Source organism: Catharus ustulatus, chromosome 23 (genome assembly GCF_009819885.2).
Source record: "Catharus ustulatus isolate bCatUst1 chromosome 23, bCatUst1.pri.v2, whole genome shotgun sequence".
NCBI lineage: Eukaryota > Metazoa > Chordata > Aves > Passeriformes > Turdidae > Catharus > Catharus ustulatus.
The window spans coordinates 5972179-5999951 of record NC_046243.1 but is presented as its reverse complement, the minus strand read 5'-3'; the positions used below and the strand labels follow the sequence as shown (position 1 = coordinate 5999951).

Below are 27773 nucleotides of genomic sequence, written 5' to 3'. Positions count from 1 at the left end.
CGAGCCAACATCCCCTGCCTGCACGGCCCCTGCGGCACGGGGACACATCCTGTGCCTGCACGGACTCGCTCTGAGCCCAGGGATCCTCAGGGCTGGCATGGACACGGGAAAGGAGCTGCAACACACACCAAGCATGTCAGAAATGAGGAAATGAAATGGCAGCCTTGATGGAAATCAAACCACAGCGTGTGGCGTTAGGGAGGATATTTTGCTTTGGAGGTGAATGTGTTGGAAAATTACTGTCCTTGTGCAGTGCCTGTGGGCCTGGGGCAGTGCAGCAGCACTATAAAAGGGAGACCTTCTCCTTGCTCTCATCAACTCCTCTCACCTCCATCTCCTTGCAATCCAGGTGAGTCCAAAGCCTCTTTCCTCTTCATCTTTTGGCTTTTCTGATCACATTCCCTGCTTTAATCCCATGTAGGTTCTTGAGAACAGCCTGTTATGGGAGAAGGAAAGGGCAGAAGTTGTGCCTGGAGAGTGGCTGGATTTTTCAGAGATATCTCCTGAGTTCTGACAGAGGTGTGGAAGTTCCTGGGCTTGGTCACTCTGTAGGAGATTCCTGGGGGCTTGGGCAAACAGTGAGGCTGTTGGGCCTCTCTTAGCAGCCTCCTGCTGTCTTCTCCTTTGCTTTTCTCCATCAGGTTGGGCCAAGAGACTGCTCTGACACTGCCCTTTCTCAATTCTGCTTCCCTCTTCCCTGTCTCTCAGGTGCACCTGCAGCCCCAAGCCATGTCCTGCTACAGCCCGTGCCGGCCCTGCCAGCCCTGTGGCCCCACCCCGCTGGCCAACAGCTGCAATGAGCCCTGTGTCAGGCAGTGCCAGGACTCCACCGTCATCATCGAACCCTCGCCCGTGGTGGTGACCCTGCCTGGCCCCATCCTCAGCTCCTTCCCCCAGAACACCGTGGTGGGATCCTCCACCTCTGCTGCTGTTGGCAGCATCCTCAGCTCTCAGGGAGTGCCCATCAGCTCTGGGGGCTTTGGCCTCTCAGGCTTGGGCAGTGGCCTGTGTGGCACGAGGTGCCTCCCCTGCTGAAGCTGCTGGCCATGGCCCTGGGCAAGGAAGCCAGGGACTCCAGGATGGAACCGCCCTGGGGACGCAGCATCGGCTCTTGGCTTCCCCAGGGGCTGAGCAACCCCAGCAGCTCCTGCAGAAGGATGGGGCCAGCCTGGGCTCTTGGCAAGCACAGCCCATCCCTGCCTCTGCCCTCTGCCCCTCTCTCCTTTCCCTCCTGTGTCCCTGTTCCCTTGTGCACCCTGGGCTGTGACCCCACACAGCCATCCTGGGGAGAACCTGCTGCCTCCCCCCTGTGTGGACACCTGCTTGGAAAACTCATCTTGAAAAACAACCAACTGCTGTTTGTCCCTGGTGCTCTCTGCATTGGCATCTCAGCTTGGATTGACCTAATTTTCCTGTTTTGACTCATTAAAGTTCTTTTGCATCTCAGCCCATGTTTTCCTCTCATTTCTTCCCCTGTAGATCCTCTCCCCACATGCCCAGAAAGAGAGGTGTTGCTCAGGGCTGGTTGTGGGAGGGGATTTTGGGGCATGGTTGTTCACACAGGCTCAATTTAAATATTCTTAGTCATGCCATACCAAACTCTGTTTTCTACTTTTCTCTACTGACCTGCGGCTGTGGAGCATAGCCGGTGCTCTTCAATGATCATAGCCATGAGAAAGATGATTTTTGGTCTCCCCTAAAGCATTCTCTTCCCTACACTCAGCAATGGACCTTCCCTACACTGCCTGGGCCTTCAGCTCTTCTCTCCAGCCAAGTGCTCCAACCTCCTCACCATCCTGCTCACCTTACACCAAACTCACTCCACTTGCTCCTGGCAGCTCTTGCATTTCAGCCTGTGCCCAGCACGGGGATGGCAGCAGGCGAGTGCTGAGCAGAGCAGCACCGTGGCTCCCACCCCTCTCCTGGTTCCACTGCTGCTGGTACAGCCCAGGCTGCTGGTGCCAGCCCTCGGTGCCAGGGCACAGTGGGACAGTCACCCCTGTTCTGACAGGGTCATGTGCTAATTTGAGAGTAAAGCAGTGGGGGAAAGGAACCCCTCACAAATACCTTGAGTATTCAGGTTAGAGTTAAAGGGTAATAAAAGTGAGAGCAATGTTGGATTTGTCTTTACAAACAAGCTTTGGGTCAGCTGGTAGACCTAAGTCTAGAACTGAGAAAAAAAGAAACATTGGGAAGGATTCCTCTGACTGATGAATGGAAAAAGATATTTGCCTTTAGGAACAAGCTGTAGGTTTGCAGAGAAATGAAATTGGATATTGGAAGATGAAAGAAGCAAAGGGGAAAATCCATTAATTCTTTAAGAAATAAAATTCAATCAGAGGGTTATGAATTAGGGGGGAATCTCAGGTATCAGGTGTTCTGGGAAGTCTGTGCCTCTCAAGTACCTCAGCAATGGGGAATCAAGAGCGGGAAATGCGGCTGAGAAATTGGGATAAAAAGGAGGCTGCATTCTCCAAAAGTTGCAGGGATCCCAGGGGAATGCCCCATGGCCTCTCCCTTTATTCAAATAAAGTAAAAGGACTCCTCTGTCTCCTTTTTGAGCATAAACCTCTGGTGTTTGTGGATTATTCTCCTGACAATTACAATGTACACCATGACACAGAAAAACTGCCTTAACCCCACAAAGTGTGAGCCCAGCGTAGCACACTGCGGGTCAGGGTGGTGGTCACAGTCTAAGTGGTGGTTGCAGTTTTGTCCAAAGCAATGTTCCTATGGAAGGTCTGGTCCTGCCCCACATCTGTCAAGCAGTGGTGTTGCCCCAAATCCCCCGAGCCCCAGAGGATACACAGTCAGGTTCAGGAGGTTCCTCCCCCAGGGCAGGCAGGTGCACAATGGAACGATTTAATCCCTGCTGAATGTTGCAGTTGCCTATTCCTGCTGGGGCCATCGAGGCCATGATGGAGCATTAGCAGAGATGAGCTCCTGAGGATGGGTGTGGTTATCCCAGCCCAGTCAGTTGTGAAGACAAAAAATCATTGCCTTGCAGAGTTTGTATCTTGTCCTCTAACACCCAGCTTGCCACCTGAGGGGTTGGGTGTGCACTGGGCAGCTCTTGCAAGTGATTCAAGAGGAATGATGTCACTGGGAGGAGAATACATACTTTGGTTACATCCCACACTGAAACCAGGTGAGTCCAAAAATCTCTTTCCCTGGGGCTGCTGCTTGCCAGGGGCTGAGGGAGGTGTGGGGAGACAGGGATGCTTCTGACTCTGAATTTCTGTGTGTAAACAATGGCAGGAAAGGTCAGGTGGGTGTGCTTGATATGGGCACCCAGGCTTGTGCAATTTTGCTATAAATAATCAATTTCTTTTCCAAATGTGTGATTATTGAGTTGTGGCAGAGTGGGTAACAAATCTGATACTGTGGGCCACACAACCAAACTCATTCTATGATTCCATGGGAATGCAGGTCTGTGAGAAGGCAGCCCACTGCACTCTGGCCCTCCTTTTGGGAATCCTTTTGGGAATCCTGTAGGAATTTGGTTAGGATGGGACCTCCTGCAGTCTGATGGGAAGCTGGTGCCTTTGTCTTGTCAGTAACATATTCACTGCTGAGTACTTGTGTCAAATGTTCAGCTTAAAGAGGAAAGAAAAAAGAGGTGCATGGCTGGATTTGAACAAAGTAGGGAAATTTTATTCTGTTCTAGGGGAATTCTGTTCTATTTTCACAGCCCTGCCAAGAAGGACTTGGGGGTGCCTGTGGGATGATAGGCCTGCCACGAACCAGAGCTGTGCTGTGCCTGCCCAGAAAGCCACCTGTGTCCTGGGCTGCATCCAAACCAGCTGGGGCAGCAGGACAAGGGAGGGGATTCTGCCACAGCCAGGGGAGACCCCACCTGCAGAGCTGCCTCCAGCTCGGGGCTCCCAGCACAGGGAGGACATGGAGCTGTTGCAGTGAGTCCAGAGGAAGCCAAGATTATCAGAGGATGGAACAGCTCTGCTGTGAGACTGGGCTGGCATTGCTGGGATTGCTCAGCCTGGGTAGGAAAAGCTTTGAGGTGACAGAATTGTGGCCTTGCAGCACCTGAAGGGAATTTGCAGTCACTATGGACAGAGACAATTTACAGGAATGTGTAGTGACAGGACAAGGGGAATGGCTTCACACTGATACAGAGTAGGTTTAGATTGTATATCAAGAAGTATTCCTTTATTATAAGGGTGGGCAGGCCCTGGCACAGGGTGCCCAGAGCAGTTGTGGCTGCCCCAGGATCCCTGGAAGTGTCCAAGGCCAGGCTGGACAGGGCTTGGAGCAATCTGGGACAGTGGAAGGAGACCCTGCCCATGGCCGGGGGTGGAACTGGATGAGCTTTAAGGTCCTTTCCATCCCAAACCAATCTGGGATTTCATCGTTCTTTACAGATCCATTGAGACAGGGAAACTCAGCTCCCAGAGGGTCACTCAGGGCACACTGAGCACAGCCAGTGCCAGCCTGTGCTGACAGCCAGTGCAAAACCAGCCCCAACAACACCCTCCCACAAACAGCCCTGGGACAACATCTCTGCCCTGGGAGAGTGTCTGCAGGGCAAAGGATGACACAAAGGCAGGGGATGGGATGCAGCAGAATTTATTGAGTCAAAAGAGGGAAATGAGGGGGATCCAGGGGGAGGCCACAGTGCAGGGAGCAGCTTCAGCAGGGAAAGCACCTGGTGCCACAGAGGCCACTGCCCAAGCCTGAGAGGCCAAAGCCCCCAGAGCTGATGGGCACTCCCTGAGAGCTGAGGATGCTGCCAACAGCAGCAGAGGTGGAGGATCCCACCACGGTGTTCTGGGGGAAGGAGCTGAGGATGGGGCCAGGCAGGGTCACCAGCACAGGCGAGGGCTGGATGGCCACGGTGGAGTCCTGGCACTGCCTGACACAGGGCTCATTGCAGCTGTTGGCCAGCGGGGTGGGGCCACAGGGCTGGCAGGGCCGGCACGGGCTGTAGCAGGACATGGCTTGGGGCTGCAGGTGCACCTGAGAGACAGGGAAAGAAAAATCAAGGCATGAAAGGAATTGGAAGTGCAACCTGTCACCCCATAATGAGTGAAATCCTTTTTCGCAGCCCCAGTGAACCCCAGCAAGAATAATCAAGTCTCTGGAGGAACCCTTCTTGCCCACAGCTCAGGAGACACCCTATTCTATATCCTTAATTTTCCATGGAATAGTTTTCCTCTGCCACGGTAAGCAGTACTGTGTTTTGGGAACGTGAGAAGAAGTCTCAAGAGAGGATTATGTGGAAAGAGAGGAAGGACAAGGAGAATGAGAAGGAGGCCAAGAAAGGGCTCCGAACTCACCTTGTTCCCAGTCAGATGGAGGAGAGGTGAGTGGATGAGAGAGTGCTTAGCAGGGCCCATTTTTATACTGCTCCCACACTGCCCCAGGCCCACAGTCACTGCAGGAGGACAGCAATCATCCCACAGACTCATCTCTAAAGCAAAATATTTGACCTAATGCCCCAGGTGGTGTTTTAGTTTCCAGCAATGCTGCCATTTCATTTCCTCATTTCTGACTCACCCTCTGGGTCACAGAGGCTCCTTTCAAGGACCTGGATGAGGAGCCCAAGGATTTCCTGCTCAGGTGCCCATCAGCACAGGCAGCAGATGTGCTCCACTCCATGGAGGGGCTGTGCAGCCTGAGCTCTGGGCAGATCTGTTTGCAGCTCCCTGTGCAGGACAACGTGCACATCTTCCCACCAAGGCAGTGGCTCTTGGACACCTAAAGGCCACTGTGCCAGACTATGGAGCCCATCCCTCTCCCTCCCTGCTGCTTCCCTGCTCAGCCAGGAGCCACTGGGCATTGCCTCTATAGACAGGTGGCCTGCACTGCTGTTGTCAGATGCCTTCACTCAAGGAAATCGCCTTCTGAGGAAACAATTGCCAGTTGAAAGTCATCCCTTCTTGTGGCAGTCTCTGGGGTCCACAAGCTGTATCATCATTAGGCTTGCAGAAGAATGTTGTTCTCTCCAATTCCTTGATTCCTCAATAAACCTCTGCTCTCTTGATGTCACCATGAGCTTTAGCAGCAGCTTTGGGCACTTCCAGCAGCAGAGTCAAAGACCTGGACTCCTTTTGCAGACACAGTGAGAGTCCTGCAAGCCCCCTGGGCTGAGGGAGTGCTGACAGGACATGGAGAGGGCAGTGGCCATGGGGCTGCCTGGAGCTGTCCTCCAGTGCTCAGAGATGGTTTTACTGGGACATGGTGGGGCTGCCCTGGCAGCAGGGGCATTCAGCTCTCTGTGGGCCAGCACACAGGATGCCAAAAGGCTGACACACGGCCAACCCAAAATTAGAGCGTGACTTGGCACTGGTAGGGAGAGTGTCTCCCTGCAGATTTGCCTACTGAAGGCATTCCTGCCCTCCTGGGACACGGCCCAGCTGCCTCCATGGCTGCAGGGCAGGGGAGTGCAGCACTCCTTGGTGTGGTTTGAGAGCTGGGTTTGTAGCCAGGGCCCTTCTGAGCACATTCCCTCCCTGAGCACCCCAGGGATGTGGCACTGCAGAGTTTGAAAGCTGTGAGATCACAGCAGAGGTCTGTGCCCAGTGATTCAAGAGTTCTTCTTTTTGCAGTGCAAGATTTACTTTTTGCCCCCTTCTTGAAGGCAGAAAAACTTGCATGGGCCAAGTCCCCCAGTTCATTTCCAGTGCTCACATGCTTTTTGTGACAGCTGTGATTTCAAAGGGAGTTGAAAGCGACCTTTAGGTGACACCAACCATCGCTCCTATGAACACAGCATCAAATCAGACACACTTGTGTCAGGATAAAACATTTAAATGTTCCCACACTTATCCTGTTGCAGTCTGGAGAAGTCTTCCCATTTCCTGACAACCCGAGGAGCATCAGGAACTCAAATTGCTGACAGCAATTGCTGCCAGTAAAGAACAAGTCCAAGAACCCCTGGAGTACCTCTGCCAGGCATGTAACCCTTGCCTTCAGGGGAGCTGCCCTGTTGAATACTGGAGTTTGCCAATGCTCCCCTTTTCCTGAAGACCTTCTTGTTGCCCTCCATGTGCTTTGCCTGATTCAGCACCAGATGGGTTTTGGCTTTCCTAACCCCAGCCTGGATACTCCATCAGCCTGGCAAACATTCACCCCCCACCAGAGCAAAGGGCATCAAGAGGAAGAGAGATGAAACATTGGCACAGACAGGGTGCCTGGAGGTGCTGCAGATCTCTACCCTTGTAGAGAGAGGGAAGAAAGGGACACATCCCTAAGCAGGAGGAACTTTTGGGACTGTAGTGACATGTGGGAGCAGAGCTGGGCATGTCTTACACAGGCAGCTGCAAACAATTGTACTTCAGTGCCCCAAGCCAACATCTCCTGCCTGCACGGGACCGTTCCAGCACCACTGGCCCAACTGACATGGCTCTGCCTGGGATATTCTTTAGCTGCTTACTGCACCACATGAAAGGATCCTGCAGAGGAGGGTGAGAATGTCACAAATGAGGAAATGAAGTGGCAAGGTAGATGGAAACATAACCTGAATCAGTGCCATCACATAGGATATTTTGTTTACAAGGTGAGTCTGTTGAAAAATTACTGCCCTTGTGCAGGACTGTGGGCCTGGGGCAATAAGAGAGCTGTATAAAAGCAGGCTCTTCTCCTCACTCTCACATTCACTCTGCTCACCTCCATCTCCTTAGAACAAGGTGAGTTTGAAGTGCACTCTCCATTTTCTCTTTCTCCTGTGGGATTTCTCAGCACATACCTGTGGCTTTGTCCATGTGAGATCTTGCAGATGCTTTTTGTGAGAGGTGGAAAGAAGTGGGAGATGTGTGACTGCTGGGTCTTGGCAGAAGCATTGCCCCAGTTTTGGGCCGCTTGGAGCTTGAGCTCTTGGTGGAGTTTGTGTGAGGGGAAGAGCCCAAGTGCCTCCACAAAAGCTGTCAGCTCTCATTGGCAGCTCACACCTTGGGTACCTCATGGTGAGGTCACAGTTGGATCCTCACCTGCTCCTTGTGATTTACTTCCCCCTTCCCTGTCTCTCAGGTGCACCTGCAGCCCCAAGCCATGTCCTGCTACAGCCCGTGCCGGCCCTGCCAGCCCTGTGGCCCCACCCCGCTGGCCAACAGCTGCAATGAGCCCTGTGTCAGGCAGTGCCAGGACTCCACCGTGGCCATCCAGCCCTCGCCTGTGGTGGTGACCCTGCCTGGCCCCATCCTCAGCTCCTTCCCCCAGAACACCGCCGTGGGATCCTCCACCTCTGCTGCTGTTGGCAGCATCCTCAGCTCTCAGGGAGTGCCCATCAGCTCTGGGGGCTTTGGCCTCTCAGGCTTGGGCAGTGGCCTCTGTGGCACAAGGTGCTTTCCCTGCTAAAGCTGCTCCCTGCACTGTGGCCTCCCCCTGGATCCCCCTCATTTCCCTCTTTTGACTCAATAAATTCTGCTGCATGCCAGCCTCTGCCTTTGTGTCATCCTATGCCCTGCAGACACTCTCCCAGGGCAGAGATGTTGTCCCAGGGCTGTTTGTGGGAGGGGGTTGTTGGGGCTGGTTTTGCACTGGCTGTCAGCACAGGCTGGCACTGGGTGTGCTCAGTGTGCCCTGAGTGACCCTCTGGGAGCTGAGTTTCTCTGCCTCTTTGGGTCAGCATAGAATTTCCCTACATTGTCCAGGAACAAACATCCACTCTGTTTGCACTTCTTTTCCTTTTCCTTACTCTGCTCAACACTGTGACACCAGTACTGAGCAGTGAATGTGTTGCTGACCAGACAGAGGCACTGGATTCCCATCAGACTCCAGCAGATCCCATGGATCTGAAAGGATTCTGAAAAGGAGGGACAGAGTGAATTGTGCTGTCCTCTCACAGACCCCTGCCATCATGGAACCCAGAATGGGTTTTGTTGGAAGAGGTTGCTAAAAATAATTTAGGCCAGCCCTCCTGCCATGGACACTATCTCACCTCCAGCTGGCCTATTCCCGTTTAAATCTCCTGCCCCTTGTCCAATAACTTGATAAAATGCCTCTCTCCAAATTCCTTACACCACCCCTTGATGTACTGAAAGGCTGCAGTGAGGTCCCTGAGATCCTGCTCTTCTCCTGACTCAAAGACCTCAGCGGCATCAGCTGCCCTTCAGAGCAGGGGGATGCACCCAGGTGTGCAGCTGTGACCATTTTTGCTGCCCTTCTCTGCAGGGCAAGCTCTCCTTCCATCCAGCCCACAGTCCCTGTTGGTTTCTGACATTGCCCCAAAGCAGTGTCAGGACCTTGCCCTGGGCTTTGTTGAAGGTCCTGAGTTCCATGTGGGAGCATTCCTCAGTTCTGTCCAGACCCCTGTGGATTTAAACCCTCCCATCTAGCAGAGCCATTGCTCCCCTCAGCTTCATGTCATTGCTGAGAGTCACAAATCATTAAGTTTGGGAAAGACCTCTGAGATCATCCCCTTAACAAAATAGCCCTATGGCCACTAAAGCACACCACCAAGTGCTCTGAGGGTGCCCCCAACACCACTGTCCATGTCCCTGATGCTCACAGACACCGAGGGCTGGCACCAGCAGCCTGGGCTGTGAGCAGCAGTGGAACCAGGAGAGGGGTGGGAGCCACGGTGCTGCTCTGCTCAGCACTCGCCTGCTGCCATCCCCATGCTGGGCACAGGCTGAAATGCAAGAGCTGCCAGGAGCAAGTGCAGTGAGTTCAGTGCAGCCAGCATGGTGAGGGGATCAGAGCACTTAATTTCGACCCAGGGATTGCTGAGTGTGGAGACAAGAATGGTTTGGTCAGAGAGATAAAATCACTCTCAGAGTAGTCAGGGCCAGTGAAGAGGTTTGGTTCATTCTATCCATCTGCAGCCTGGGAGACACTGAAGCCTTAAGGGATAATGACTAAAAACATTCCCCCATTTGTGGAGACCAGGGTGCTTTGGTGAACTGGGGGAGGGGAGCTCTGGGTGTGTCACGGCCAACCTCTGACCTAGTAAGAGAGAGGGGGAATGATGGGCTTTGAATGAGGTAGGAGGTGGATGCTGGTGCCTCTGGTCACTCCAATCTATCGACCCTTGAGAGAGAGATGGGCACTACTGACTGGTGATCAGAATCCAGATTGTGCTGTGAGCTACATATGCTTCTATTCCATTATCAGGAAGGCTAGGAATTATTTACTACATTCATTTAGTCAAATATCACACAGACGATCTTTACATTTCTACTCAGTTCAGTCTTCTTTCCAGCCACCAGTCTTGATCCAATCTTCTTGTAATCTTCAAAGCTCTGCTTGCTCTTGCCAAGGCATCTTGGCCATCCAACTGCATATGCCAATTAAATCTTGGCTGCCCTCCCTTGCACAGACCGTGGGCTTGTGGGACTCCCTCTCTTCCCCAGGGGAAGCAGCAGGACATTCATGTGTGCCCTGACAGTGTTCATCTCTGCTGATGGGCCAGACTGGGCCAAAGCCAAACCACCTGTGCTGGGTGTGCTGGGCAGCTGTGTTCTCCTAGAAGGTGCCAAGGGCTCCTGAAGTGTCCCATGAGCCACAACATTACACGATCCAGTGTGAAGCTCCCCCCTTCAGGGGAGGAACCTGAGAATCCCCACCTGAAGCTGAGTGAATATCAGCCAAGTAGAGTTTATGTTCTGTGGATTTTCCCAGGGGTTTTCCCCCAACATTTCTCTCAGACTTACCCCACCACCTGATAGGCCCAATCTGGGACCACTTTGACCAAGAGTGCCCAGCAGACAAGTCTCATCCCAGGGCTCATGGCTGCAGAGATCTTCACAATCTTGCCCTTTAGCTCTCTTCCTTTCTTTTGCATTCTGAATGTCCCTGGGCGATGTGGTTGCATTTTTATCTTGCACTGCTTTCATGTTGTTCTATTGCTTTAGAGAATAATACCCAAAAAGGCCACAGATGTGTTTTCCTGTGCAATCACATTGTTCTACGATAACCCTCTGTGTGTACTTACAAACAGCCAACAGTGTTGGTTCTCTCTAACAAGCCCAAGGGATGTATTAACAAGAACCTGGGCTACCCCTCACCTTCTGCAGTGGGACGTAACACAGACACGTGGAGGAGGACAGAAAGCAGCAATATCATAAAAAAGCACAGTCAAATCTCTCCCATCTTAAAAGGCACTCAAACACCTTTTCTTAAATCTGTCACACAGAACCATCCCTAAGCAACACCTCCCTCCCTGGGAATCTTGGGAGACCGACAACAGGGAAAGGATGACACAGAGGCGTGGGCTGGGATGCAACAGAAATTTAATGAGCCAAAAGATGAGAGCAAGGACACTCTGAGTAGAGGCCTCACTGCAGAGAGCTCCAGGGTCAGCTTAGAATCTGCATCACATGGCTGTGGCAGAGATGCCAGCAGGTGTCCCTGTGCCTGACCCAGAGGGAGCAGGGCCAGCAGGTTCTCCCCAGGATGGCTGTGTGGGGTCACAGCCCAGCGTGCACAAGGGAACAGGGACACAGGAGGGAAAGGAGAGAGGGGCAGAGGGCAGAGGCAGGGATGGGCTGTGCTTGCCAAGAGCCCAGGCTGGCCCCATCCTTCTGCAGGAGCTGCTGGGGTTGCTCAGCCCCAGGGGAAGCCAAGAGCCGATGCTGCGTCCCCAGGGCGGTTCCATCCTGGCAGTCCCTGGCTTCCTTGCCCAGGGCCATGGCCAGCAGCTTCAGCAGGGGAGGCACCTCGTGCCACACAGGCCACTGCCCAAGCCTGAGAGGCCAAAGCCCCCAGAGCTGATGGGCACTCCCTGAGAGCTGAGGATGCTTCCAACAGCAGCAGAGGTGGAGGATCCCACCACGGTGTTCTGGGGGAAGGAGCTGAGGATGGGGCCAGGCAGGGTCACCACCACAGGCGAGGGCTGGATGGCCACGGTGGAGTCCTGGCACTGCCTGACACAGGGCTCATTGCAGCTGTTGGCCAGCGGGGTGGGGCCACAGGGCTGGCAGGGCCGGCACGGGCTGTAGCAGGACATGGCTTGGGGCTGCAGGTGCACCTGAGAGACAGGGAAGGGGGAAGCAGAGCACAAGGAGTGGGTGAGGATCAGCCTCTCACCCCACCACTAGGATGACCCTGCTTCTCTCACTGCAGAAGGCCCCACAAATCATGACAAAGTCCATAGAGATCCCCACCTCACCAACTGCTCAGGAGACACCAAAGCCAAGCCCCAGTGCCAGTCTCTGCCACATCTTCTGCCTCCTTCCCTCACCCATGGCAAAGAGCCCCAGTGCCCAGCTGAAGACCAGAAATGCTTTAGAAATGCATTCAGAGGAGGACAAGGAGGAGGAGCAATGCTCCAAACTCGCCTTATTCCCAAGGAGCTGGAGATGTGAAGGGTGGATGAGAGAGTGAGGAGAAGGAGCTGCTTTTATACTGCTCCTGCACTGCCCCAAACCCACAGTAACTGCACAGGGCCACAATTTTCCTACAGACTCATCTCCAAACTAAATATCCTCCCTAATGCCACAGGCTGTGTTTTGCTTTCCATTAACGTTGTCATTTAATTTCCTCATTTCTGACATCCCCACTAGGTCATGAAGATCCCTTTCATGTTAATGGATGAGAAGCCAAACGATTTTTCTTGCAGGAACACATGAGTAATGGTTGGACTCTATGATCTTGGAGGTCCTTGCCAGTCCTTGTGATTCTGGGATTCAATAATTCTCTGATCAGTGGCAGGAATCAAGTCCCAAACAGAGTCCTGGGCCATTGGGTTCCTCCTCAATATCTGGGGAGGTGTTGGGTGCCTGGACCGTTCCCTGGTGCTCCCTCTCTCCTCACCCACGATGCCCTTTGGCTGCACAGTGTGGAGCCTGACCTGGATGACACACAAGCACAGGCCACTTTTCCAACACATGCTGTCAGTGCTGAGAACACACATGACACGTGTGAGCTGCCAAGCATCCCTTTTCCCAAGGCCAGGATGAAGCTGCAGGGTGATCCATCCCTGCCTTGGACAGCCTGCAGACATCACACACTCCTGCCTTGGCCTCACACCTCAAGGCTGACACACGGCCAACCCAAAATTAGAGCGTGACTTGCCACTGGTAGGGAGAGTGTCTCCCTGCAGATTTGCCTACTGAAGGCATTCCCTGCCCTCCTGGGACGCGGCCCAGCTGCCTCCATGGCTGCAGGGCAGGGGAGTGCAGCACTCCTTGGTGTATTTTGAGAGCTGCTTTTGTACCCAGGGTGTTTCTGAGCACATTCCCTCCCTGAGCACCCCCAGGGATGTGGCACTGCAATTTCCCAAAGCTCTCACAGGCTGGGGAAATGGAGGAAGTTTCCTTCTTTCTCCAGTGGTGCTGGGCTGCTCTCTAGGCTGAGGAGGCACTTGGAGAATCAGAAAGGGGAGGGCTTATGTGCCAATGTCTGCAGAAGGCAGAGAGCTTTGCACCCCAGGATGTGTCCAAAGCAGTGGGGTGGTGTTTTCTGAAACCCCTCCTTTCAGCTCCTGCGCCCCCAGGAGAGCTCCCCTCCACAGCCAGGAGCCTCTGACCAGGGAGATGAGTCCTTGTGTCCATTCTGCCCCTCCATCAACATCTCCTCCTTTTTTCCTGTGTTTTGACTTGACTTCCCATGTTCTTTTGAACCATGAGGCGCCCCTAAGATGCTGCCAGCTTTTCTGATCTCTTCTGCTCTTCCGAAGGCACATCTCACCTGCCAGATGCCTCAGTGGGTGGAAGAGTGTGAATGTTTGAAGTCCAGGGTCTGTATCCTCCCTGACCATCTCTTTCTCTCTGTCCTCAGCTGCAATCCCTGACTGCCAGCACCTCCCAAAGGAGCTCTGAGGTGTTTTCCTGAACACCAACACTCCTGTGTCCATCACCAGGTCACACACTTCCATGGGTGCAGTGTGAATAAATGTTCCCACAACGGATCCTCCTCCTCTGCTCTGGGGAGGTTTTCCTTACCCCTATTTCTGAGGAATATCAGGAGGTTGATCCTGTGACAGGAAAATTTGCCAGTGAAAACCAAAGCCCAGGAGCCTTGGAGAAGCCTCCCCTTTCCTGTAACCCCTGCCCCCAGTGAAGCTGCCCCAGCCAGCCTTGGCTCAAGCCTCCCTTTTGCTGTTGCCCTGTGTGCAAGATCTTCTTTCCCACCACAAGCTTTCCTGATTCAGCTCCAGGAGGCCTTTGGCTTTCCAGTCCTGGAATGCTCAGACAGCCTGGCCAACGTTCTGCATCAGCAGAGGCCATCAGGAGGAAGGGAGAGGAAAGCAATTCCCTGCAGAAGCAGTGTCCAGTGGGTGTTGGAGTGAGGTGAGAGGGAGGGGAGAGCAGCAGGCAGGACGTGCTGCGAGGACAGGAGCCTTTGGGTGCTCTGCTGCTCTGGGCAGGGCAGGGCAGAGCTGGGGCTGTCCCTGCAGAGGCAGCTGCCAGCAATGGCAAGGCACTGCCCGAGCCAACATCCCCTGCCTGCACGGCCCCTGCGGCACGGGGACACATCCTGTGCCTGCACGGACTCGCTCTGAGCCCAGGGATCCTCAGGCCTGGCATGGACATGGGAAAGGAGCTGCAACACACACCAGGCATGTCAGAAATGAGGAAATGAAATGGCAGCCTTGATGGAAATCAAACCACAGCGTGTGGTGTTAGGGAGGATATTTTGCTTTGGAGGTGAATGTGTTGGAAAATTACTGTCCTTGTGCAGTGCCTGTGGGCCTGGGGCAGTGCAGCAGCACTATAAAAGGGGAACCTTCTCCTTGCTCTCATCAACTCCTCTCACCTCCATCTCCTTGTGATCCAGGTGAGTCCAAAGCCTCTCTCCTCTTCATCTTTTGGCCTTTCTGATCACATTTCCTGCTTTAATCCCATGTAGGTTCTTGAGAACAGCCTGTTATGGGTGAAGGACAGGGCAGAAGATAGGCCTGGAGAGAGGTTGGATTTTGTCTGAGATGTCTCCTGAGTTCTGACCTAGGTGTGCAAGTCCCTGGGCTTGGTCACTCTGTAGGAGATTCCTGGGGGCTTGGGTAAACAGTGAGGATGTTGGGCCAGTCGTAGCAGCCACCTGCTGTCTTCTCCTTTGCTTTTCTCCATCATGGTGGGCCAAGAGACTGCTCTGACACAGCCCTTTCTCAATTCTGCTTCCCCCTTCCCTGTCTCTCAGGTGCACCTGCAGCCCCAAGCCATGTCCTGCTACAGCCCGTGCCGGCCCTGCCAGCCCTGTGGCCCCACCCCGCTGGCCAACAGCTGCAATGAGCCCTGTGTCAGGCAGTGCCAGGACTCCACCGTGGCCATCCAGCCCTCGCCTGTGGTGGTGACCCTGCCTGGCCCCATCCTCAGCTCCTTCCCCCAGAACACCGTGGTGGGATCCTCCACCTCTGCTGCTGTTGGCAGCATCCTCAGCTCTCAGGGAGTGCCCATCAGCTCCGGGGGCTTTGGCCTCTCAGGCTTGGGCAGTGGCCTCTGTGGCACGAGGTGCTTTCCCTGCTGAAGCTGCTGGCCATGGCCCTGGGCAAGGAAGCCAGGGACTGCCAGGATGGAACCGCCCTGGGGACGCAGCATCGGCTCTTGGCTTCCCCAGGGGCTGAGCAACCCCAGCAGCTCCTGCAGAAGGATGGGGCCAGCCTGGGCTCTTGGCAAGCACAGCCCATCCCTGCGTCTGCCCTCTGCCCCTCTCTCCTTTCCCTCCTGTGTCCCTGTTCCCTTGTGCACCCTGGGCTGTGACCCCACACAGCCATCCTGGGGAGAACCTGCTGCCTCCTCCCTGTGTGGACACCTGATTGGAAAACTCATCTTGAAAAACAACCAACTGCTGTTTTTCCCTGGTGCTCTCTGCATTGGCATCTCAGCTTGGATTGACCTAATTTTCCTGTTTTGACTCATTAAAGTTCTTTTGCATCGCAGCCCATGTTTTCCTCTCATTTCTTCCCCTGCAGGTCCTCTCCCCACATGCCCAGAAAGAGAGGTGTTGCTCAGGGCTGCTTGTGGGAGGGGATTGTGGGGCATGGTTGTTCACACAGGCTGTGATATATGTTATAATTCGTGTTTATATAAAAGGATTGTATGAAATAAAATAAAGTAAAAAGAATCTTAAGACACCAAGCACCCGGGGCCATAGACAAGGGCCGTAATTAGCATATCAACAGACCTAGCTCAGCGATCTCCACAATGGACTGGAAAAGGATCTGTTAAGTACCACATATCAGACAGCTGATCACCTTCGCTGGTTCCCTTAAGCACTCCCAAGGAAAATTACACATCAATGCAGAGCAGACACAGCCTTCATCAACACGCAGGAAGGACTTTTGTCCAGGGCAGGACCAGAAAAAGATTTAATCTAAATATGAGAATCTGCAGCAGAAACAAAGGAAATTCTCGCCTCAGGCCAGGAAAAACTGTATAAAGCTGGACTCTGAGATGGCAGGTTGTGAACACAGGGGGGTCTGATGCAATAGAGGTCAGATCAGCGTGTGTGTCCACCCAGCGCCGACCCCGGGCTCGGCGCTGTCGTGTTTTCGCTTGTGGCTTCCCAGGACCGTATTTTCGGTCGCAAAAATAAAAATTGCTGTTTTGCTATTTAATTCGACTTGATTCGGTTATTATCTAAAACAGGCTCAATTTAAATATTCTTAGTCATGCCCTATGTAACTCTGTTTTGTAATATTCTCTACTGACCTGGGGCTGGGGAGCATGGCCGGTGCTCTTCAATGATCATAACCATGAGAAAGATGATATTTGGTCTCCCTAAAGCATTCTCTTCCCTACTGTCAGCAATGGACCTTCCCCACACTGCCTGGGCCTTCAGCTCTTCTCTCCAGCCAAGTGCTCCAACCTCCTCACCATCCTGCTCACCTTTCACCAAACTCACTGCACTTGCTCCTGGCAGCTCTTGCATTTCAGCCTGTGCCCAGCACGGGGATGGCAGCAGGCGAGTGCTGAGCAGAGCAGCACCGTGGCTCCCACCCCTCTCCTGGTTCCACTGCTGCTGGCACAGCCCAGGCTGCTGGTGCCAGCCCTCGGTGTCTGTGAGCATCAGGGACATGGACACTGGTGTTGGGGGCACCCTCAGAGCACTTGGTGGTGTGGTTTAGTGGCCATAGGGCTATTTTGTTAAGGGGATGATCTCAGAGGTCTTTCCCAAACTTAATGATTGGTGACTCTCAGCAATGACATGAAGCTGAGGGGAGCAATGGCTCTGCTAGATGGGAGGGTTTAAATCCACAGGGGTCTGGACAGAACTGAGGAAGGGTCCCACATGGAACTCAGGACCTTCAACAAAGCCCAGGGCAAGGTCCTGACACTGCTTTGGGGCAATGTCAGAAACCAACAGGGACTGTGGGGTGGATGGAAGGAGAGCTTGCCCTGCAGAGAAGGGCAGCAAAAATGGTCACAGCTGCACACCTGGGTGCATCCCCCTGCTCTGAAGGGCAGCTGATGCAGCTGAGGTCTTTGAGTCAGAAGAAGAGCAGGATCTCAGGGGCCTCACTGCAGCCTTTCAGTACATCAAGGTGTGGTGTAAGGAATTTGGAGAGAGGCATTTTATCAAGTGATTGGACAAGGGGCAGGAGTTTTAAACTGGAATAGGCCAGCTGGAGCTGGGATACTGTCCATGCTAGGAGGGCTGGACGAATTTATTTTTAGCAATCTCTTCCAACAAAACCCATTCTGGGTTTCATGATGGCAGGGGTCTGTGAGAAGGCAGCACAATTCACTCTGTCCCTCTTTTTCAGTAACCATTCAGATCCATGGGATCTGCTGGAGTTTGATGGGAATCCAGTGCCTCTGTCTGGTCAGCAACACATTCACTGCTCAGTACTGGTGCCACAGTGTTGAGGTAAGGGAAAGGAAAAGAAGTGCAAACAGAGTGGATGTTTGTTCCTGGACAATGTAGGGAAATTCTATGCTGACCCAAAGAGGCAGAGAAACTCAGCTCCCAGAGGGTCACTCAGGGCACACTGAGCACAGCCAGTGCCAGCCTGTGCTGACAGCCAGTGCAAAACCAGCCCCAACAACCCCCTCCCACAAACAGCCCTGGGACAACATCTCTGCCCTGGGAGAGTGTCTGCAGAGCAAAGCATGACACAAAGGCAGGTGCTGGCATGCAGCAGAATTTATTGAGTCAAAAGAGGGAAATGAGGGGGATCCAGGGGGAGGCCACAGTGCAGGGAGCAGCTTCAGCAGGGAAAGCACCTCGTGCCACACAGGCCACTGCCCAAGCCTGAGAGGCCAAAGCCCCCAGAGCTGATGGGCACTCCCTGGGAGCTGAGGATGCTGCCAACAGCAGCAGAGGTGGAGGATCCCACGGCGGTGTTCTGGGGGAAGGAGCTGAGGATGGGGCCAGGCAGGGTCACCACCACAGGCGAGGGCTGGATGGCCACGGTGGAGTCCTGGCACTGCCTGACACAGGGCTCATTGCAGCTGTTGGCCAGCGGGGTGGGGCCACAGGGCTGGCAGGGCCGGCACGGGCTGTAGCAGGACATGGCTTGGGGCTGCAGGTGCACCTGAGAGACAGGGAAAGAAAAATCAAGGCATGAAAGGGATTGGAAGTGCAACCTGTCACCCCATAATGAGTGAAATCCTTTCCCTCTGCCCCAGTGAGCCCCAGCAAGAACAATCAAGTCTATGGAGGAACCCATCAAGCCCATAGCTCAAGAGACACCTTTTTCTATAGCCATCATTTTCCATGGAATAGTTTTCCTCTCCCACGGTAAGCAGTACTGGGTTTTGGGAATGTGACAAGAAGTCTCAAAAGAGGATTATGTGGAAAGAGAGGAAGGACAAGGAGAATGAGAAGGAGGCCAAGAAAGGGCTCCGAACTCACCTTGTTCCCAGTCAGATGGAGGAGAGGTGAGTGGATGAGAGAGTGCTTAGCAGGGCCCATTTTTATACTGCTCCCACACTGCCCCAGGCCCACAGTCACTGCAGGAGGACAGCAATCATCCCACAGACTCATCTCTAAAGCAAAATATTTGACCTAATGCCCCAGGTGGTGTTTTAGTTTCCAGCAATGCTGCCATTTCATTTCCTCATTTCTGACTCACCCTCTGGGTCACAGAGGCTCCTTTCAAGGACCTGGATGAGGAGCCCAAGGATTTCCTGCTCAGGTGCCCATCAGCACAGGCAGCAGATGTGCTCCACTCCCTGGAGGGGCTGTGCAGCCTGAGCTCTGGGCAGATCTGTTTGCAGCTCCCTGTGCAGGACAATGTGCACATCTTCCCACCAAGGCAGTGGCTCTTGGACACCTAAAGGCCACTGTGCCAGACTATGGAGCCCATCCCTCTCCCTCCCTGCTGCTTCCCTGCTCAGCCAGGAGCCACTGGGCATTGCCTCTATAGACAGGTGGCCTGCACTGCTGTTGTCAGATGCCTTCACTCAAGGAAATCTCCTTCTGAGGAAACAATTGCCAGTTGAAAGTCATCCCTTCTTGTGGCAGTCTCTGGGGTCCACAAGCTGTATCATCATTAGGCTTGCAGAAGAATGTTGTTCTCTCCAATTCCTTGATTCCTCAATAAACCTCTGCTCTCTTGATGTCACCATGAGCTTTAGCAGCAGCTTTGGGCACTTCCAGCAGCAGAGTCAAAGACCTGGACTCCTTTTGCAGACACAGTGAGAGTCCTGCAAGCCCCCTGGGCTGAGGGAGTGCTGACAGGACATGGAGAGGGCAGTGTCCATGGGGCTGCCTGGAGCTGTCCTCCAGTGCTCAGAGATGGTTTTACTGGGACATGGTGGGGCTGCCCTGGCAGCAGGGGCATTCAGCTCTCTGTGGGTCAGCACACAGGATGCCAAAAGACTGACACACAGTCAACCCAAAATTAGAGCGTGACTTGGCACTGGTAGGGAGAGTGTCTCCCTGCAGATTTGCCTACTGAAGGCATTCCTGCCCTCCTGGGACACGGCCCAGCTGCCTCCATGGCTGCAGGGCAGGGAAGAGCAGCACTCCTTGGTGTGGTTTGAGAGCTGGGTTTGTAGCCAGGGCCCTTCTCAGCACATTCCCTCCCTGAGCACTCCAGGGATGTGGCACTGCAGAGTTTGAAAGCCGTGAGATCACAGCAGAGGTCTGTGCCCAGTGATTCAAGAGTTCTTCTTTTTGCAGTGCAAGATTTACTTTTTGCCACCTTCTTGAAGGCAGAAAAACTTGCATGGGCCAAGTCCCCCAGTTCATTTCCAGTGCTCACATGCTTTTTGTGACAGCTGTGATTTCAAAGGGAGTTGAAAGTGACCTTTAGGTGACACCAACCATCGCTCCTATGAACACAGCATCAAATCAGACACACTTGTGTCAGGATAAAACATTTAAATGTTCCCACAATTATCCTGTTGCAGTCTGGAGAAGTCTTCCCATTTCCTGACAACCCGAGGAGCATCAGGAACTCAAATTGCTGACAGCAATTGCTGCCAGTAAAGAACAAGTCCAAGAATCCCTGGAGTACCTCTGCCAGGCATGTAACCCTTGCCTTCAGGGGAGCTGCCCTGTTGAATACTGGAGTTTGCCAATGCTCCCCTTTTCCTGAAGACCTTCTTGTTGCCCTCCATGTGCTTTGCCTGATTCAGCTCCAGATGGGTTTTGGCTTTCCTAACCCCAACCTGGATACTCCATCAGCCTGGCAAACATTCACCCCCCACCAGAGCAAAGGGCATCAAGAGGAAGAGAGATGAAACATTGGCTCAGACAGGGTGCCTGGAGGTGCTGCAGATCTCTACCCTTGTAGAGAGAGGGAAGAAAGGGCCACATCCCTAAGCAGGAGGAACTTTTGGGACTGTAGTGACATGTGGGAGCAGAGCTGGGCATGTCTTACACAGGCAGCTGCAAAGAATTGTACTTCAGTGCCCCAGGCCAACATCTCCTGCCTGCACGGGACCGTTCCAGCACCACTGGCCCAACTGACATGGCTCTGCCTGGGATATTCTTTAGCTGCTTACTGCACCACATGAAAGGATCCTACAGAGCAGGGTGAGAATGTCACAAATGAGGAAATGAAGTGGCAAGGTAGATGGAAACATAACCTGAATCAGTGCCATCACATAGGATATTTTGTTTACAAGGTGAGTCTTTTGAAAAATTACTGCCCTTGTGCAGGACTGTGGGCCTGGGGCAATAAGAGAGCTGTATAAAAGCAGGCTCTTCTCCTCACTCTCACATTCACTCTGCTCACCTCCATCTCCTTAGAACAAGGTGAGTTTGAAGCACATTCTCCATTTTCTCCTTCTCCTCTGGGATTTCTCAGCACATACCTGTGACTTTGTCCATGTGAGATCATGCAGATGCTTTTTTTGTGAGAGGTGGAAAGGAGTGGGAGATGTGTGACTGCTGGGTCTTGGCAGAAGCATTGCCCCAGTGTTGGGCTGTTGGGGCTTGAGCTCTTGGTGGAGTTTGTGTGAGGGGAAGAGCCCAAGTGCCTCCACAAACCCCCATCAGCTCTCATTGCCAGCTCACACCTTGGGTACCTCATGGTGAGGTCACAGTTGGATCCTCACCCACTCCTTGTGATTTACTTCCCTCGTCCCTCTCTCTCAGGTGCACCTGCAGCCCCAAGCCATGTCCTGCTACAGCCCGTGCCGGCCCTGCCAGCCCTGTGGCCCCACCCCGCTGGCCAACAGCTGCAATGAGCCCTGTGTCAGGCAGTGCCAGGACTCCACCGTGGCCATCCAGCCCTCGCCTGTGGTGGTGACCCTGCCTGGCCCCATCCTCAGCTCCTTCCCCCAGAACACCGCCGTGGGATCCTCCACCTCTGCTGCTGTTGGCAGCATCCTCAGCTCTCAGGGAGTGCCCATCAGCTCTGGGGCCTTTGGCCTCTCAGGCTTGGGCAGTGGCCTGTGTGGCACCAGGTGCTTTCCCTGCTAAAGCTGCTCCCTGCACTGTGGCCTCCACCTGGATCCCCCTCATTTCCCTCTTTTGACTCAATAAATTCTGCTGCATGCCAGCCCCTGCCTTTGTGTCATCCTTTGCCCTGCAGACACTCTCCCAGGGCAGAGATGTTGTCCCAGGGCTGTTTGTGGGAGGGGGTTGTTGGGGCTGGTTTTGCACTGGCTGTCAGCACAGGCTGGCACTGGGTGTGCTCAGTGTGCCCTGAGTGACCCTCTGGGAGCTGAGTTTCTCTGCCTCTTTGGGTCAGCATAGAATTTCCCTACATTGTCCAGGAACAAACATCCACTCTGTTTGCACTTCTTTTCCTTTCCCTTACCTCAACACTGTGACACCAGTACTGAGCAGTGAATGTGTTGCTGACCAGACAGAGGCACTGGATTCCCATCAGACTCCAGCAGATCCCATGGATCTGAAAGGATTCTGAAAAGGAGGGACAGAGTGAATTGTGCTGCCCTCTCACAGACCCCTGGCATCATGGAATCCCAGAATGGGTTGGAAGAGGTTGCTAAAAATAATTTAGTCCAGCCCTCCTGCCATGGACGGTATCTCACCTCCAGCTGGCCTATTCCCGTTTAAATCTCCTGCCCCTTGTCCAATCACTTGATAGAATGCCTCTCTCCAAATTACTTACGCCACCCCTTGATGTACTGAAAGGCTGCAGTGAGGTCCCTGAGATCCTGCTCTTCTCCTGACTCAAAGACCTCAGCTGCATCAGCTGCCCTTCAGAGCAGGGGGATGCACCCAGGTGTGCAGCTGTGACCATTTTTGCTGCCCTTCTCTGCAGGGCAAGCTCTCCTTCCATCCACCCCACAGTCCCTGTTGGTTTCTGACATTGCCCCAAAGCAGTGTCAGGACCTTGCCCTGGGCTTTGTTGAAGATCCTGAGTTCCATGTGGGAGCATTCCTCAGTTCTGTCCAGAGCCCTGTGGATTTAAACCCTCCCATCTAGCAGAGCCATTGCTCCCCTCAGCTTCATGTCATTGCTGAGAGTCACAAATCATTAAGTTTGGGAAAGACCTCTGAGATCATCCCCTTAACAAAATAGCCCTATGGCCACTAAAGCACACCACCAAGTGCTCTGAGGGTGCCCCCAACACCACTGTCCATGTCCCTGATGCTCACAGACACCGAGGGCTGGCACCAGCAGCCTGGGCTGTGAGCAGCAGTGGAACCAGGAGAGGGGTGGGAGCCACGGTGCTGCTCTGCTCAGCACTCGCCTGCTGCCATCCCCGTGCTGGGCACAGGCTGAAATGCAAGAGCTGCCAGGAGCAAGTGCAGTGAGTTCAGTGCAGCCAGCATGGTGAGGGGATCAGAGCACTTAATTTCGACCCAGGGATTGCTGAGTGTGGAGACAAGAATGGTTTGGTCAGAGAGATAAAATCATTCTCAGAGTAGTCAGGGCCAGTGAAGAGGTTTGGTTCATTCTATCCATCTGCAGCCTGGGAGACACTGAAGCCTTAAGGGATAATGACTCACAACATTCCCCCATTTGTGGAGACCCAGGGTGCTTTGGTGAACTGGGGGAGGTGAGCTCTGGGTGTGTCACAGCCAACCTCTGACCTAGTAAGAGAGAGGGGGAATGATGGGCTTTGAATGAGGTAGGAGGTGGATGCTGGTGCCTCTGGTCACTCCAAGCTATCAACCCTTGAGAGAGAGATGGGCACTACTGACTGGTGATCAGAATCCAGATTGTGCTGTGAGCTACATATGCTTCTATTCCATTATCAGGAAGGCTAGGAATTATTTACTATATTCATTTAGTCAAATATCACAGAGACGATCTTTACATTTCTACTCAGTTCAGTCTTCTTTCCAGCCACCAGTCTTGATCCAATCTTCTTGTAATCTTCAAAGCTCTGCTTGCTGTTGCCAAGGCATCTTGGCTATCCAACTGCATATGCCAATTAAATCTTGGCTGCCCTCCCTTGCACAGACCGTGGCTTGTGGGACTCCCTCTCTTCCCCAGGGGAAGCAGCAGGACATTCATGTGTGCCCTGACAGTGTTCATCTCTGCTGATGGGCCAGACTGGGCCAAAACCAAAGCACCTGTGCTGGGTGTGCTGGGCAGCTGTGTTCTCCTAGAAGGTGCCAAGGGCTCCTGAAGTGTCCCATGAGCCACAACATTACACGATCCAGTGTGAAGCTCCCCCCTTCAGGGGAGGAACCTGAGCATCCCCACCTGAAGCTGAGTGAATATCAGCCAAGTAGATTTTATGTTCTGTGGATTTTCCCAGGGATTTTCCCCCATCACTTCTCTGAGACTTACCCCACCACCTGACAGGCCCAGTCTGTGGCCACTTTGACCAAGAGTGCCCAGCAGCCAAGTCTCATCCCAGGGCCTATGGGTGCAGAGATCTTCACAATCTTGCCCTTTAGCTCTCTTCCTTTCTTTTGCCTTGTGCATGTCTCTGGGTGATGTGGTTGCATTTTCATCTTGCACTGTTGTCCCGGTTTAAAGGGACAGTATTACCAGGAAAAGGGAATTCAGGAACTCGCAGGCACAAAAAAGGTATAGGTTGGGAATAACAGTTCTTTACTGAAACATTTATAAGACAAACAAAAACAGCATCAGCTATACGAAAGAACAAAAACCAGTGACAGAACAGAATGGAATTCAGTCCCAGTCCCTTTTTCAGTCACCGATGGCTCTCCAATGGACCAGGGCGGGCGGCTTCTTAGTCGCGGCTGCTGCAGGGGCAGGGGAGGGGGCCAGGTGGCCTCACCGCCTCAGGTGGAAGAAAAGGGTGAGGAAGGAACTCTGCTCACCGTGGGCGTCCCAGTTCCCAGTTGTTCAGAGGAAGCAGGAAGCTTTAGCAGTCCAAATCCAAGAAGCCTGATCCCAACAGGAGAAAAAGAACCTCTCTCCTCGAGTTCGGCCGGCGAGCTGTAGAGTTCTCCTACCCCCAGTGTCCTCTTACTTGCCGAAAACAAAAGCAGGACTCCACCTTTCCCTAATGGGCCATCATTGCTTCAGCTAGTCCTTTGTCTCCAGCTCTTAACGGCTAATAGGAGAGCCATCCCGGCTAGCTTAACATAATAATGGGAAAAAATTTCTAAACCTCGCCAACCCACAACATTATCCACCCCAAATTTTTTCCATGCTAACATACTACATTAAATTAGAACCTTTAAATTACATACATACATGCAGTTACATACACAGTATCATAGGTAGTTCACCCCAGAACAAGGTCTCCTTGGGGTATGCATCGGGTTTCTCCATCCTTTTGCATCACCCACCAGGTACAACCTGGTCCTTGAGCAAAAACCACCCCACGGACAGGATTGTCTTTGCTGGAGGCAGAGTTTACCCAAACAGTTTTCCCTAGCATACCTCTCATGTGTACCACTGGAACCTTATCCCCATCTGGTGTTCCCAAGAGCTCAGATTGGGCAGGGCCTGCTCAGTTAGTGGAACCTCGGGTATTCACTAACCACGTGGCCTTTGGTAGATTACTTTCCCAGTTCTTGAAAGTCCCCCCACTAAGTGCCTTCAAGGTGGTTTTAAGCAGGCCATTGCACCGTTCGACCTTCCCAGCTGCTGGTGCGTGGTAGGGGATGTGGTACACCCACTCAATGCCGTGTTCCCCCACACAATGATGTAATCTATGTATTGCAGGTGTTCTGGAGCCTCACCCTTTTCCAGTGCAGCCTGGATCAATCCATGATAGATGGTGGGGCTGTGTTTCCACCCCTGGGGCAGACGATTCCATGTGTACTGCACGCCCCTCCATGTAAAGGCAAACTGAGGCCTGCACTCTGCTGCCAGGGGAATGGAGAAAAATGCGTTGGCAATGTCAATGGTGGCATACCACCTTGCTGCCTTGGACTCCAGCTCGTACTGGAGCTCCAGCATGTCCGGCACAGCAGCACTCAGCGGTGGAGTCACTTCGTTCAACGCACGATAGTCCACAGTCAATCTCCATTCTCCATCAGACTTGCGCACGGGCCAGATGGGGCTGTTGAAGGGTGAGTGGGTTTTGCTGACCACCCCTTGGCTCTCCAGCTCACAGATGATCCTATGGATGGGGATCACGGCATCTCGATTCGTCCGGTACTGCCGGCGGTGCACTGTTGAGGTGGCAATTGGCACTTGTTGCTCTTCCACCTTCAGAAGTCCCACTGCAGATGGGTTTTCTGACAGTCCAGGCAAGGTGTTCAACTGCTCAATGCCCTCTGCCACTACAGCAGCTATTCCAAAAGCCCATCTGTATCCCTTTGGGTCTTTGTAGTAGCCACTCCTGAGAAAATCTATGCCTAGAATGGGCGGTGCCTCTGGGCCAGTTACAATCGGATGTTTCTGCCACCCCTCTCCTGTCAGGCTCACCTCAGCTTCCAGCAAAGACAATTCCTGTGATCCCAGTCACCTCAACAATGGAAACACGCTCTTCCCCCACATGTTCTGATGGTATAAGGGTGCATTGTGAACCAGTATCAACTAATACCCTGTATTCTTGTGGTTCTGATGTGCCAGGCCATCGGACCCACACCATCCAATAGACTCTGTTATCCCGTGCCTCTCCCTGGCTAGAGGCAGGGCCCCTTTAGCCCTGGCTATTACTCCTTTCCTGAACATACATAGTGGAGGTTCCTTCAAGTGGGTCTGACAGATCATCCTCCCTTCTGTAATGCCCAGCACCTTGGTCATGGGAGGTTGAGGCTACCTTCACTTTAGTGTAGCTCCCTCGGTTAGCATTTCCCTCCCTGAGTTGACGCACCCGTGCTGCCAAGACAGAAGTGGGTTTCCCATCCCATTTTCCCATGTCTTCCCCATGGTCACGCAGGAAAAACCATAGGTCAGCTCGTGGGGTGTACCCTCTTCCACTAGCTGAGGGGCGCGGGGCTGTAACCTTGGGGTATGAGGCTCGCACTGGTGCTGCCTTGATCTTCCTGATCTCCTCCCTCATCTCACTTATGTCACCTCTCATCCCCCTCACCTCCCTGATCTCCTCCCTCATCCCCCTCATCTCTTGGACCACGGAAGAAACCTGGGCCTGCACTATGCCATTCATCATACTGTGAAAATCCCTAAGCTTGTTAGCAACAGAGCTCACTGTTTCTCGGTGCTCATCAGCATTAATCATTGCAATGAAGGTGGTGTATTGAGATGGCCCTCGGTTTGCCAGGTTCCACAGCATGTGCCCTGTGCACCTGACCTTGTCAGGGTCATTGTCATGCTGTCCATCCCTCCCAAAGAGTACCTCCAGTACCACCACCTCTCTCAGCTGTTGAATTCCTTCCTCAACGGTTTTCCAATGCGTTCTATTATGGTACTCCTGCATTCTTTCTTTGTTGACAAACCTCTCTCTTACACTCATTAAAAGCCACTCCCAGAGGGGAAGGGGGCCTGGCTCCCTTACGAATATTTGGTCCACACCTGAGTCCTGGGACAAGGATCCCAAATTCCTTGCCTCTGTACCATCCAAGTGCACACTTGTACCTATAAGGTCCCAGACCCGAAGTAACCAAGTTGTCAAAGCCTCCCGGCCCCGTCGTGCAATATCTTTCCATAGATTGCGGAGATTTTCATAAGACAGGGACTCAGTGATGATTTCAACCTCTGGCTCCCCTGCTGGTTGTGAGGGCCCTCCTCTCTGGTCCTCTTTGTCTAGGTGCCTTGCTTTCATTTTAGACTTCCTAGTTTCTACAGGGGCGACTGCTGCTGGCTGTGAGTGCCCTTGCAATTCAGCTGGACCCTGGGCAGATGTAACACCTATGGGTTCCACTACAGCATCCCTGGATTCTCCCCCTTTATGGCAGGGCTTGTCACCAGCTGGGGAGAGGTACTCCTTCATCATCTGGCCCATCTCACGTATCTCCTTCACTAGAACCCCCACCCACTCCGGCTGGTTTCTTCCTGAGATGGGCTGTGGGGCAGGGTCAGGCTCTGGGGCAGCATCCCTAGTCTCTGGGGCAGGGTCAGGCTCTGGGGCAGCACCCCTATTTCCTGGAGTAGGTATCAGAGTTGTTATCCAGCTCAATCCCCCGTTATCTCTTAATGTTAAATAGGACAAGCCTATCAGTAACACCAGCCAC

The 27773-nt window shown here is 53.2% G+C and overlaps 6 protein-coding genes across 7 annotated transcripts; 3 read left to right on the top strand and 3 right to left on the bottom strand.

The window, feature by feature from the left end:
• The first annotated feature begins 711 nt into the window (after nt 1–711).
• LOC117006613 (feather keratin 1-like) lies at nt 712–1035 on the top strand. Its single transcript, XM_033079149.1, has one exon. The coding sequence runs from the start codon at nt 730–732 to the stop codon at nt 1033–1035; it is 306 nt and encodes a 101-aa protein (XP_032935040.1). The 5' UTR covers nt 712–729.
• Nucleotides 1036–3016: 1981 nt separating this feature from the next.
• On the top strand, nt 3017–8313 carry LOC117006525 (feather keratin 1-like). 2 transcript variants are annotated; one of them, XM_033079044.2, is made up of 2 exons: nt 3017–3148; nt 7987–8313. In XM_033079044.2, the coding sequence occupies exon 2, from the start codon at nt 8008–8010 to the stop codon at nt 8311–8313; it is 306 nt and encodes a 101-aa protein (XP_032934935.1). In that variant the 5' UTR covers nt 3017–3148; nt 7987–8007. The 2 variants fall into 2 exon arrangements, with proteins under 2 accessions (XP_032934935.1, XP_032934936.1); XM_033079045.1 differs by lacking the exon at nt 3017–3148 and adding an exon at nt 5112–5180.
• Nucleotides 4641–4971, bottom strand: LOC117006527 (feather keratin Cos1-2-like). Its single transcript, XM_033079046.1, has one exon. It carries the CDS (start codon nt 4951–4953, stop codon nt 4648–4650), a length of 306 nt encoding a protein of 101 aa, XP_032934937.1. The 5' UTR covers nt 4954–4971; the 3' UTR covers nt 4641–4647.
• A 3210-nt stretch (nt 8314–11523) lies between the features above and the next one.
• Nucleotides 11524–11923, bottom strand: LOC117006524 (feather keratin 1-like). Its single transcript, XM_033079043.1, has one exon. The coding sequence runs from the start codon at nt 11903–11905 to the stop codon at nt 11600–11602; it is 306 nt and encodes a 101-aa protein (XP_032934934.1). The 5' UTR covers nt 11906–11923; the 3' UTR covers nt 11524–11599.
• A 3116-nt stretch (nt 11924–15039) lies between these two features.
• On the top strand, nt 15040–15363 carry LOC117006563 (feather keratin Cos1-2-like). Its single transcript, XM_033079087.1, has one exon. The coding sequence runs from the start codon at nt 15058–15060 to the stop codon at nt 15361–15363; it is 306 nt and encodes a 101-aa protein (XP_032934978.1). The 5' UTR covers nt 15040–15057.
• Nucleotides 15364–18046: 2683 nt separating this feature from the next.
• On the bottom strand, nt 18047–18370 carry LOC117006651 (feather keratin 1-like). Its single transcript, XM_033079196.1, has one exon. The coding sequence runs from the start codon at nt 18350–18352 to the stop codon at nt 18047–18049; it is 306 nt and encodes a 101-aa protein (XP_032935087.1). The 5' UTR covers nt 18353–18370.
• Nucleotides 18371–27773: the final 9403 nt, after the last annotated feature.